We start from the raw sequence: 12,806 nt of genomic DNA on the forward strand, positions 1-12,806 counted from the left end.
ATACTTGTGGCTGATCATGAGAAGCAATTTTGCATGATATATGGTAGGCATGCCTGACAGCAAAGCGCTGGCTTCAATAAAAGTTGCTACACTAAAGAAAAGCACACTCAAGTACAACATGGGCAAATTTTCTAATTTTGGTGACTTCTTAACAAATCTGCTTCGGATCATTCTGTGATTCTTCAAGTGCATTATTCCAGTGTGTAATTGAATCAAATAGACCGTGACCATAAATTTCATTGGAAGTGGCAGGCCATCTTTTTCTCATCTTATTAAGTGTGTAAAAACACCCACACATAAACTCAGACAAGCGGTATGATGGTAAATGTTGCTTGAAACCATGAAATAAAAGTAAAAATTGGAACATTACACACTAATACGTTTGCAAAATTAATAAAAGTAGAAAAGTAGCAAAAATGTCCTTTGTTTTTGACATTGTCAATACATTTAATAGAGCACATTTTGAGATGGATTTTAATTATGATACTACTGAATGACCAGTGGTCAGAAGTAGGAAGGACCAACAATGATCTGGGAGTTGGTTTATCGTGTGTGCCACTTGGCGTATTTTCTCTCTTCATTCACACTGTACAACCAAGTTCAAGTTTAGCCAAATAAACTACTAGCATTTTTCATCCATCTATCTGTCTAGCCCAGTGCTTCTCAAGTAGTGGGGTGAGCCCCCCTGAAAGGGTGCGATGTGATGCGATGCTGAGGGGGGTGCGTGTGAACCTGGGGAACATGCTTTTTTTCCCCCGCCGTACTACAATGAAGTGTAATTGCACATCAAAAGGTAATCAACACTAAAAATAAAATAAAATAAAAACAAAAACGCGCTGAAAGCTAATTTGTACAAACTAAACTAAAAAAAAGAAAAAAAAGAAAAAAAAAATTGAAAACTAATTCATGCTGACATAAAAAAAAAAAATCAACATGAGAGGATGAAAAATCCCAATTTATTATAACCCTGCTTGACGGGTCCAATTAAACCAAGTCAGCATAAATTTGCACAACATTCCATTGTGCAGATAAGAAGATGGGAAACTAGACCCAGTAACAGACAACGATCAAACACTATGGAACAAAAACAACGGAGATGAAAGTCAGCATATGTTCCAATATCTTATTCCCCTTGCAATTAACTTCTTCAACAGTTGACCAATAATTTCATAGTGACACTGTCAATTTTTCACATCTCTGTAAGGATATTGTGATTGTATTCATTGTTGTAGTTTTGTCACTCTACTTTATTTGCATAACTGTTCTTGATCATTATTACCGAGCTACATGACATCGCTTGGTGTATACGTTTGTCACAGAAGGTCCAATTACGGGGGACAATTTGGCACATTTGGACAATGCAGATGATTTCGATTCTGAACGTTACCAAACATATTCATTGTGGTGAAATCCTGATCGGGTTCATCCATAGGCTGCATAAATAGAGTTGTATTGTGTTGTATGAGGTGCAGGTTGGATTTGTGGAGAGTTGGCCACTCTTATGTAGCCCCCGTCTCTCTGCAGGTCCAACGTGAATGGTAAAAGCTCATGTCTCCTTGTTGCGAAAGCAACAGGAGCCTCTGCCAAACAGCTGAACTCCCATTTGATAGGCGGTTACATGCATCAAAATACAGTATTAATCATTTCAGCCGAGAGAGCTAGACAAAGCTTGTTTGTAGCATAAATCAAGTGGCTCTTAAAGCCGTTTGCATTCTTGATATTTTTCTGCGGTTCAGGCATTTACCTCAATCGATCAACGCAGCCAACTGGTGTCAGAACACTTGGCCTCCTTGCCTCCTCCTTTACCTCTTATGACTCGCCTTTTTTTTTTTTTTGAAAAGGAATCGACTGAGTGACATACATTGCAGCACTGACAAGCATACTGCTTGTAATATAGCATAATAAAAAACACAAACACCGTAGAAGCTGGTCTCGGATATGAGACGATCATTGGAATACAACAGCGGAATGGAAAAATTAAAGAAAAATTGACACTAATGGGGGAGTTTCATCTTTGGGATAGTAACAAAGTGATCTGCTAAATGCTGGAGGACAGCCATCTCTCTTCTAGTTTTAGGAGCTCAATTATAGTATAGAAACGCCACCCTGCTGCTGCCTCATCATTTTTCCATCCACAAGGCTGTGGTTGATTTCAAGTCGCTGCTGCTGCTGCTGCTGCCTTGGCCCATAGATGAAGTTCCTCAGTGAGCCAAGCAGTCCTAATCTGTCCCCTGGCTTCCACTGCTATTCTCTTACTGACAACAGAGGAAGAATAATCTTTGCTGTCATGCATACGTGCCTAGCCACAAGAAATGTACCTCAGTGATGAAGAGCACAGAAATGCATCGTGTGACACACTGGAGTAGGGGGATATTTGAGCGCCTGGGGGAAACAGGAAGGTTGATAATAACATCCTGACAAATTGAACCGGCCTTAATTGTGTAAAACGTGTATCCAACTGACTGATGGTGGCTTGACAAAAATCTCCAGAAGACACTGATTGGCATACATCACGATGGAAGCTAAACACGCCAAGTATGTAACGCTGCACAACTTATCTATTGACAATATTACATTTGATGGCCATTTTTTAAATGGATTTTGCACATAAAAGGCCAAAAGCAAGAGTTAATTCTACGGCATTAAGCCATCGTCCAGCATTCTGAAATGCTTTAATGAGTACACTTTTAAATTTCAGTGAGCTCTCTGCGTTTTAGCCTTTTAAACAGGAATGAGGATTTTCAAACTGATTTCACCGTTTTAAATCTGAAGTCTCGGGCTGAAGGGGAAAAAAATCGTCTATCTAAGTCAACCACAAATTAGTTCAACCCAAAAAACACCTTCCTTGAAATGACAATTAACTTAAAAAAAAAATATTTGCATGTTTTTTGGCGACATCCGTGTTTAGCGCACAGACATTTGTTGCAGACCAACACACAGACAGTAAATCCAAAATGAGTTCGGTATTCAAACGGGCAGCTGTGGCATCCACCTCAAATTGGGTGGTGGTCTGATTTGTTAAGCAGCGACTGATTTGGAAGAGTGATTTAGGTTGTGCTGGAATCGTCAGCATTGATTGGTCCGTACGGTCGATTCGATTAAGTGTGAATGTTATCATCTGAACCGTGGCGTTAGGTCCGGATTCAAATAAAGTAGATAAAGTAGAGAAAGACGAGTTTGAGTTACTGCAAAGACCGATTATGCAAGCACGCATGTTGGAGATGTCACAGTGACGACATTTCCCACTGTGTGATTTCGTAGTCATCAAGATGAGATTTTGAAGGGCTGCAGGTCTAAAAAAAAAAAAAAGAAGTGAGGAAGCAACGTGGTCCGTTACCAATCTACTTTGCCAAAGGCGCTGCTTACCACGTCTTGTTTACTGAAGTTGAACTGTTGCTCGCAAACTCAGCAAACAAGTGTCTCAGTATTTGTACATTTCAAAAGCTTTTTTTTTTTTCACAAGCTTTTCGCCGACAGTTTGTAATGCAGACTCTGCAATTTCAATTGTCCAGCCTGGTGAAATGGAAGGCATTTATGCTGGAAAATCCTGCGCTCAAAGACCACTCAGCACAACTTGAGCACCAGCAACTATTCGTCTATTCCTGTTTTCCTTGTTGCTAGGAAGACTTTTACTCTATGGATTAATGAAATGTGACAATACTTTCGACGGCATCTTTGACTCTCACTAACAGTGGTTATAAAAAGTGTACAACTCCACATTAAGAGCCACCATTCCAACATTTTTTGTCACTTTTTGTGCTATTAATGGTATACTAGTATACCCGTGGTTGAAATGGTAAACTATTAAATGTTGATTAATATTCTAGTTTAGATGGCTCACTTGTTAGAAGGAAGGATTCAAAGGATTTTATCAAGCTCAGGAAAAATGAGAATTTGATCAAATTGTGCAGCTTCTAGGTGACATTGATGGGGTTTAAATTTTTTTGGATATGATTTATCTTGGCCTCCTTTTTTTACAAAAACAAAAACCTGGAATGAGGGTTTGCAAACTTTTTTTTTTTTCCATCCAGCACAAGTATCCAATTTCCTATGACAAGATTTACGCACTAACACAGAAAGGCTCGGCTTTTAACCAGGAAAATGCCCAAATTCACATGGCACAGTGTGAAATTCTGGCAAGGGGCCTGGAAGTGGATTTATGACTGGACTGGACTGCCTTTATTGAGTCAAATGAAACCAAACGCAGCGTCTGCTACTTTAAAATACACCTGTTGACTGTTGACTTTACAACTACTATCATCCATCAATCAAAGACTTCTTTCTCATTTCTGGATGACCGTTTCATATATATATATATATATATATATATATATATATATATATATATATATATAAAAAAGTAAAATAAGGACCTACGGTCATTTTTCTTCAAAGCATTTCACCACACTGAGTTGCATCCAATGGCAAGATGCAATAGTGGTAATTCATGCCGACATTATATTTCTGCTGGATTACTGTTCTACACTTCATTTGGGATTCAGCAAGTCCTCCATTGTGTGTCTCCAGTTGGTCCAAAATGCTGCTGCTCACCTCCTAACTAGAGTTTGTAGGAGAGAGCACATAACTCCAATTTTGGCTTCCCTTCACTGGGATCCTGTGCATTTTTAGAGTTCATTTTAAGATTTGTTTATCTTTAAATCTTGAAATGGTCTTGCCTGACCTGACCTCTCTGAGCTTGTCCACCTCTACAGCGGAACAGACGCCACTGGAGGTACCGAGGACTAAGCGGAGCCTCATTGGGGATCGATTGTGGTCCCCTCAGTCATTTAAGGTGCAAAAAAATAAAAATAATAATAATAAAATAGGAATCTGAGAAATAGACATCTTCAAATGTAATGCATTTTTTGAGTCGTAATGGAGTGCTATCGCAGCCACTCCTTGAACGTACTTGCAATGCATGCAATGAGCATTCAAAGAGATGTTACGCAGACAGCTCACGACATTTCATCAAGAAATGACAAGGAATGCATTCTGCATCACTTACTGATAATATCTAAATGCCTCTGAGTATCCAAAGGTGCAACTGTCCTTGAATGAAAAAATATTTGGCAACTTGATAGGTCAGGTGTGCACTTGCGACATAACTTGAATGACCTCACTCGGCAGCTGTCTTCATTGTTCTTAATCACTGGAGCCATTGTTTGGGCTTCCAAGTGGCAACAAAACCAATAATGACGTTTCATATGCGGCACAATATTAGTGAACGTTGTTATGCACATCTTAGTGCCGGCATGACAGCCATTCAAAAAAGAAGAACGATCATTCATACCAAAGATGACACTTGACAGATACCAAGGCAAGGTGCGTCAACAGAGCTATTTTTAGCGTTTAAGGTAAGCGATTCATTATGAGCTGCAGTCTAAAATGAAACAAATTGCAGACAATGGGACAGATACATTTTTAGAGTTTCTGCAAAGAAAAGATACATATATTCATGTTGTAAAGATAATATTCATGTTGCTTCACCAAGTCCGATCAAAATGATCAAATGCAAACAAACAAACAGAAAGAAACTGACAAGAAAAATCAGTTTGAAAAATGAATGGGGAAGGTGCATAGCAAAACAAGTTTATTTTTATGCTCTATCTTGTCTGCTTGCATGTAAGCTAAGATAAAATGAAAACCTGAAACGATTAGTTGTGCTTATTTTTGAGTGAGCATCTCACATCAGAGTGAGTCATGAACTCTCTCACTTTCACATTTGCTGATTAAGAAATAATTTCCATATATGAACAATAACAAAAAATAGTCCTGGTATTTTGAAAGCAGCTGACAGCACTGCAGCAAAAAGGAGTATAGGGGAAATGGTCTTTCACTTGTAAAGCGACTTTCCACCGATTAAGGGACTCAAAGCGTGGCACACTGCTGTCACATCAACCTACTGATGACATACCATCAGGAGCAACTGGGGGTTCACTATCTTCACAACCGCAAGGTTGGGAAACGACCACTTTACCACTGAGCCATGCATTTTCCTCCACAATGAACTTGTTGGCTGCCAGCCCAGTAAGAATGGACGTCAATAGTTGTCAATGGCATAGGATGAGTTTTAGCAACAGTTTCCATGTGTCTTACAATGTCGCATACATTCTTGGGTCAAAATGCACACTGGCTAAAGAATTAAAGCACACTGGGACTCTGCAGCTAACTATTTGTTTCCCCATCTCAGTCAAATGATTCTCCGACTATGCGCTAATTTTTACAAGGTAAATGGGCTTTTGTCAGAGAAAGCCAAACATTTTCACTCGTGGAGGCAGCATTTCATCACCCAGTTGCCAAATTACAATTGCCGGTTAGCGTTTGGTTCTAAATGTGGTGAAAGCAGTGAACACAACGGCCAACATAAATATATTTTGCGTGTGGCAGAGCAGGTTACATTCCACGTATATAGTACCGGTCGAACTTTTATACGTCGTTCGATGAGGGTTTGGATATGTGACCTGATCTCATCAGGCAACTAAGCGTTATCAAAATGAATAGATACAGAACAACAGTTACCAGAAGATAGCTAACCAAGTGCTAACCAACATTAACCAAGTCAACAATGGGCAAAGCCAGTTATCCCACTGTGAAAATATCATTTTAAGCATGTACAATCGCCAAAGACTTTTTTTAACACACCTCTGCCCTTACACAGATTGTATGTAGGACCTGAAGTAATTACAGCGACCACACTTTTTTGAACGAGACAAAGATAAGCATCTATTTGGGGGCGATGCATACCTGTTTTAAGTGGAGGATGTGCCTATCAATTAATCGAGACACGAGGCCAATTCAATTGGAGTCCACTATATGTAGGAATAACTCACAGTTTAACAACAAATGCAGCTTCAAATAAAAAAAAAATGTCAATGGACTGCCGCTGGAAGGATGCATTTTGTCATTCTGGTATGTACAGCACCGTAAGACCAAGTTGGATTTTTTTTTCAGCTCACAGCAAGGTAATCTTGGCTGGAGGGGCATTCCGGGCTCCCCAAGTATTGTATCGCTAAGACTGAGAAGAGGCCAGCAAAGTTGTGCGGTGGCTGGTAAATATGACAGGTGAGCAGTTGTATGAACACAGATGCGATGGAGGAAGACAACAGACTGAAAGACAACTTCCCATTCATCAAGACTCATTCTCCGCATGAGGTTACAGAAAAACAAACACTGAGCTGTCACTCAGCCAGTAGCAGTTTTTGGCCTCAAGCGACACATGAACTGCAAAGTATGATGGCGGCGCGGCGTTAACTCAGAAACACACGCTCGCACACAAAGCAAAATCTTGCATTGATACTATGTATGTATGCATGTTTGTTTGATAGTGTAGCAGCAACTTACTTGAACAAGAAATAGGACATGCTAATTGAGCCTAGATACTTAAATGCACTGAGTGAATTTACTTCAAGAGAAGTAAAATGATGCAAATGGAGAACAAATAAATAAATGGTCTGCTCTAGTATGACTTTATTTTCCATAATTGGACGAAAACGAAAGGAGGAAGAAGTTCTAGTTCCGGTATGACGAAAACATGAAAACCTGCTCGTGGTTAGACGCAAATGTAAAAGTGAAAAATCAATAGGAAGGTATTTTAACTAAAGATGATGAACTCAAAATAAGACATATTGCCTTCACCCTTCATTGCAAACAAAAATGGGACTTAGCACATGCTAAAACATTTTGACCGATTTTGGCACACCATGTACACATAAAATCAGTTCGAGGTCAGTAAGCACAAGAAGAATTTGCGGAAAACAAAAGATCTTTAAGTGTGCTTTAAAGTAAAAAAATACAGTAAAACAAATTTTACTGTGATAACATCCAATACCAGGAGAGTAAAAAATGTGAGCACATAACTTAATTCACATCCCGTACCACCTGCAAACAAACTGACTCAAATTTGGAACATGCCCAAAATGGGACACTCAGCTAGACCAAGTTCAACACTGGCAAAACCCCAAAATACCGAAAAGCTGAGACTGACAACTTGGCAAAGCTAAATCAATTCTATCAGCAGCCATGTCAGCCTGATGCTGATCGTCTTATCTATCGCGACATTAACAACAAATCTGTCAACTCTCGGAGGTACTTTCTTCTTCACATATGAACAAATGCAGTTCTACTGGTAGTTGTTATTTCAACCGGTGCACATCCACATCCAGTAAACCCCAAGTCCATCACAACTCAACCACAAATAACCGACTGGCTCTTGAGACACAAACATTTAAGGAACACTTGCACATTTGACCCCCTCAAGCCCCCCGCACATTTTGCTCGTTGCACCCTTTAAGCCCCAAAGGGCTCACAAGATAAATGAGCTTGTGGCACACACACGTACAGACAGGGGTAATGACGAATGACATACAGTACAATTTGGCACACATCCTGAGGGCACCCTGCTTTTACAAACTTAAACACAGACACACACACCCAAACACACACACCACACATTTTCTTGTGCTTTACAGCAAACACAAAAGAAGTGTCCGAATCAGCTGAATTCCTTTAGCGTGTACCCACATGATGACAGGTATTTCCACTTGAGGAGAGCAACAATGCTAAGCTGTGAGCCTGGTGTCATAAACTTCCTGCCTAAAGAGGTCAGAGGTTAAACACTTTTCAGTCTCTTCAAGCTCCACATCAAGACAATAGACAATGGAGCAGAGGAGAGCAAATGAACCACCTTGTTGCTCGATCTGTAAACTGAGCGACATGCTACACAATCTGCAGAATATTTTAATACATTTTCAATGTGGTACAAGGCGTGGGTGCGTGTGCGTATGGCTTTTGCGTATTTGTGCCTGAATGAATGTGTATGCAAGGGACGAACTACATTTCAGCATTGCATCATGTTTTTTTTTTTGGTTTTCTCCTTCTTCTTGAACCCCAGAAGGGAAATTCAGAAAGCACACCCACAGTGCATCTTTGAATACTGATGAATTGCATGCCAATAATGTCTCAATCCTTGTGATCAGGCACATGTAAACAGACATCAGCTGCTACAAAAACTCAAACCGCATGTTGGTTTAGCCTTAATCCCTCCAAGTGTGTTGCAATTCTTTGGGTTTATGAAAAAGCAGATAATGGAAGGCTGGAATTGCTTTCAGGAAAAAAAAAAGTTGCAGAATCATTGTGTGTTGCATAAGATCGGTCAGGGGTGACCAAACAAATAGATAGGTCGCACTACCTCAACTGTGCAAAGAGCATTTCTTGCAGGACTGAACAGGACAGAGAAGGATATGTTGCGCACTAGAGTGTGTCTTGTGTGGTCAAACTTGCCCGAATGAACCACACTAAGGGGGCAATTAAACCAGAGTTGAATTCAATTGTTTTCAATTTAAGGGTGCAATCAAAGCAAGCTCCCCAAATAATGAGACATAAACCTCATTTGTCATATTTCCCTTTGTACATTTTAGACCAAATGCAACATGTACAAAAAAATCAAGGTCCAGGTGTGTGCATGGAGATTTCATCCTTACAACAGTCCGTCAGCAGGGCCCCCTTGCTAATCCTCCAGCATCACTCAAGGGAATCTCACTTCTAATCTCGATGCGCCGACTCTCTGAAGAGTGGCACTCCTGGCTTTCAACTGAAAACCTGACAGATCATATGGGGTCACAACACGACGGGTAACCTGACACTCTCCCCGAGGAGCAGCCATAATACCCTCGGGGGGGGAAAAGCGATGAGAGATGGCCACTTCACACCTACAGCCAGACAGAAGGAAGGACAAGCCGATGGCTCGAGTCATTATTTTGATTCTCACACAAGTACTGTATGTTGAAAGTTATTCATATCTGACCGAGATATTCCGCTTGCATCCAATAACAGCTGCTTCCAACTGAACCATGTGTACTTACGGCCAAAGTCATGAAGTCAAATTATGGAAACGTGAACGTGCCAACCCACTTCTCACCCGGCATGTCTTGGCAGGGCGTAGCTAACATTCAAGAGAGCAATTTCGATGGCGTGTTTTCAGCCATTGAGGAGACGATAAGCAGGCTAATGATTTCGGCTGAAACTGTGAAAGCTGATAAGGACATGGTTTGAAACACAATGGCCGGGAATTGGATACATAAAAAGAAAACATGCTACATTCATGCTAAGGTCAGGTATATAAAGCAGGAAGCATGTGCTACGTGACACATTACACGGAAACACTCAAGTTATTTTGAGGTAGATAATTGCCACTTGATTTTTTTTTTTTATATGCCGTGTGTGCCTCAACACATTGCAATGTTTTCAGAAATCAGGCAGCAAGTATTACTCATATTGCACAAACAATATTAATCAGAATGCCGCGTTTGGACTAGTGGGCCTGCATAAAACATATTCTTGGAAAGAAAAATTTGGGTCTGACTTCCCCTTTAAATCGGAGAATTCTGTTGCTTTTAGGTTTGTCCCAAAATCGATGGTTTTGTGAGCAATATAAATTTTTTTGTGGCTCAGCAATGCTTAAATGCCAATTTAAAAGTAGAAAAATATCATTTCATTGCGCCTTCTCGCCAGATTGGCCCAGCACAGGCTTGACTGCAGAGCAAGCATTTAGTTGCTTCTGCCTTTCAGACAAAACTCAGCTTTTTTGTAGCTTTGCGCTTTCAGATGCTTGGATGTGGTGTGGTAAATGCTTTTCACCCAAATTCCCCAAACATGCATGTTAGTTTGTTCAGCGGTGTGAATGGCTCTTTGCATATATTGTATACATTTATGTGCCTTGTAATGTGAATAATCCCGCACACAAAAATCATATTTGTATCTCACAGCCAAAAAAGGAAGCACCACTTCAAAAGTCTTTGTGGTGAAGAGCGTGTCATTGGGGAGACAATCTATATCACCTTATCTCTTTACATTGTTTCCTTTCTATTCAAACATTTTGTAAGAGACAAGAACCAGCAATGTGAGACAGTAAAAACTTACCACTTCAGTTGGGCGGAAATATTTTGAATTCACCTTCACATGCACAACCCCCGTCTCCTGGCAACTGCCCACCTCATGCTCATCCTTGCCATTCCACCTGCAAATACAAACATTTCCATGAATGCGAAATGGGGCTATTTGCAAAATGTAACGAATATCTGCCACTGTAATGTTCTAGGAAAAGTGGAAATTGAGCAGAAAAAGACAATTCATGATCGTGAGTGTGTGTGTGCTTACACAATGGTCTTCCCCACATGTTTGAACGCTTTCTCCACAAACTCCCTCACACTGTGCACCTCCCCTGTTGCTATGACGAAATCATCAGGCTGCTCCTGTTGCAGCATCAACCACATTGCCTGAGAGAGAAAAAGAGAGAGTTAGTTGAATTTCACGTCAAAGAAAGCTCTCTCCTGACTGGAAGGAAGTGACCTTGGGGCCTCTGAACAGGGCACTTGCCTGTACCTCTACTCTGACGTCATCATGAAAGCTCATGGGACACATACTGTGGGAAAGAAGGACGGAGCACTCCCACGGGTCCGCTGTGCCGCTGGCACACATGAACACACATGGCCATTAATACGCATGCACAAACCCATTTTCACACTAGTGTCATGGTCCAAAATCTTAAAATAAGCCCCCCAAGTTTGACAACAAGTGACATGCCAATGAACTAACTGTCCCCTCCCTGCAATGATTGTAAATGCTACATGGAGTCGATTCAGAGTGAACCTGAGCCAACTTGCCCCTGTGGAAATTTATAGTCTTGGTCCCTGAATGCAGCAGTACTATGTTAAACAGACAATCAAATGTCTCTGTATCGTTCCAGAATATTTATGATGAACTAGATCAGTTAGCTTTAAAAGAGATTAGAAAGCGTTTTTGGTGACAACACACACCAGGGAACAAACGGGAGGGCAGCCAACAGACTACATCAAATACATTGAACAAAAACAACTACTTTGTAAATAGAAAAGTAGTTTGTCAGGCCAAATATGGGTAGGTCATTGGAAAGGAAGGAAGAACACAAAATCTAGACAATAATACATTGAATATTACAGTTATCAACATTCTACTTAAGGAACATTGCTTGAAATAATTGTTGGAGTTTTTATCTCAGAGGCAATGGCAAGAGCTTCAAAGATGGAGAAATACTGATACATTTACTACCGTGTCTAATAAAATACAAATGACTTTAGGCTAATAACAGCGTGTGTGTATTTGGCTAGGCTGACATTCGCCATTGATCAATCACATACTGCAACAAGTCTGTTTGAAGGCCGAGCCAGTGCTCAGCGCTAAATCCCACTTTTCATTGTGCTCAACGGGCTGTAAGTCGAGCTAATTGCATCCAGGGGCATTTTACTTCTGGCAGGCTTTGTCTTGATCTCAAACTCAATTGATGAAAACGGTCTGCGTACATGACTTGCTTAGGAGCACATGAGCCCACTTGAGCAGATGGGCTCTTTCCAGCTCCTTCAGGATGTTTTATGTGGTGCCGTTAAATAGAGCAGGCGCTTTCTGACTCACGACAAGCTTAACTGTCTATTCCACTTCAAGTACATAGGTTTGTCATTTGTACACGTACCGAGAGTGCAAAAAGAAAAAAATTTGAGGAAAAAAAAAAAATCTCCAATTCAGGGACCCATTTCAGATGATTCAAGCTCACCTGATTCCTCAATCAAAGCACTTCTCCTTAATCAATGACCAGAAAGCATCCTGAGATGCGCTTTGACCATTTCCACATTTTGAGCTTGAGGTATTGACAAGGACATTAGAACATCAATTTCAGGAAAAGGAAATAGGATTAAAAAACAAAGTGCTTTTCCCTTACGCCAAAAGATCTGACACTAGAGCGAAGATTGTTGTAAAATTTGTGAACGTGATCAGCC

The 12,806-nt window shown here is 40.5% G+C and overlaps 1 protein-coding gene across 1 annotated transcript in view; it reads right to left on the bottom strand.

Moving 5' to 3' along the window:
- gmds (GDP-mannose 4,6-dehydratase) overlaps positions 1 to 12,806 on the bottom strand; it is an 82,796-nt gene that overhangs the window by 15,107 nt on the left and 54,883 nt on the right. Inside the window, exons 8-9 of the mRNA XM_088314196.1 lie at positions 11,155 to 11,273; positions 10,918 to 11,014 (exon numbers count right to left, since the gene is read on the bottom strand). Of these exons, the coding sequence (XP_088170322.1) occupies positions 10,918 to 11,014; positions 11,155 to 11,273 (216 nt within the window). The remainder of the gene's footprint in view (positions 1 to 10,917; positions 11,015 to 11,154; positions 11,274 to 12,806) is intronic.

This window comes from Idiotropiscis lumnitzeri, chromosome 13, assembly GCF_059441095.1.
Source record: "Idiotropiscis lumnitzeri isolate Australia: NSW breed Sydney's pygmy pipehorse chromosome 13, RoL_Ilum_1.0, whole genome shotgun sequence".
Classification (NCBI taxonomy): domain Eukaryota; kingdom Metazoa; phylum Chordata; class Actinopteri; order Syngnathiformes; family Syngnathidae; genus Idiotropiscis; species Idiotropiscis lumnitzeri.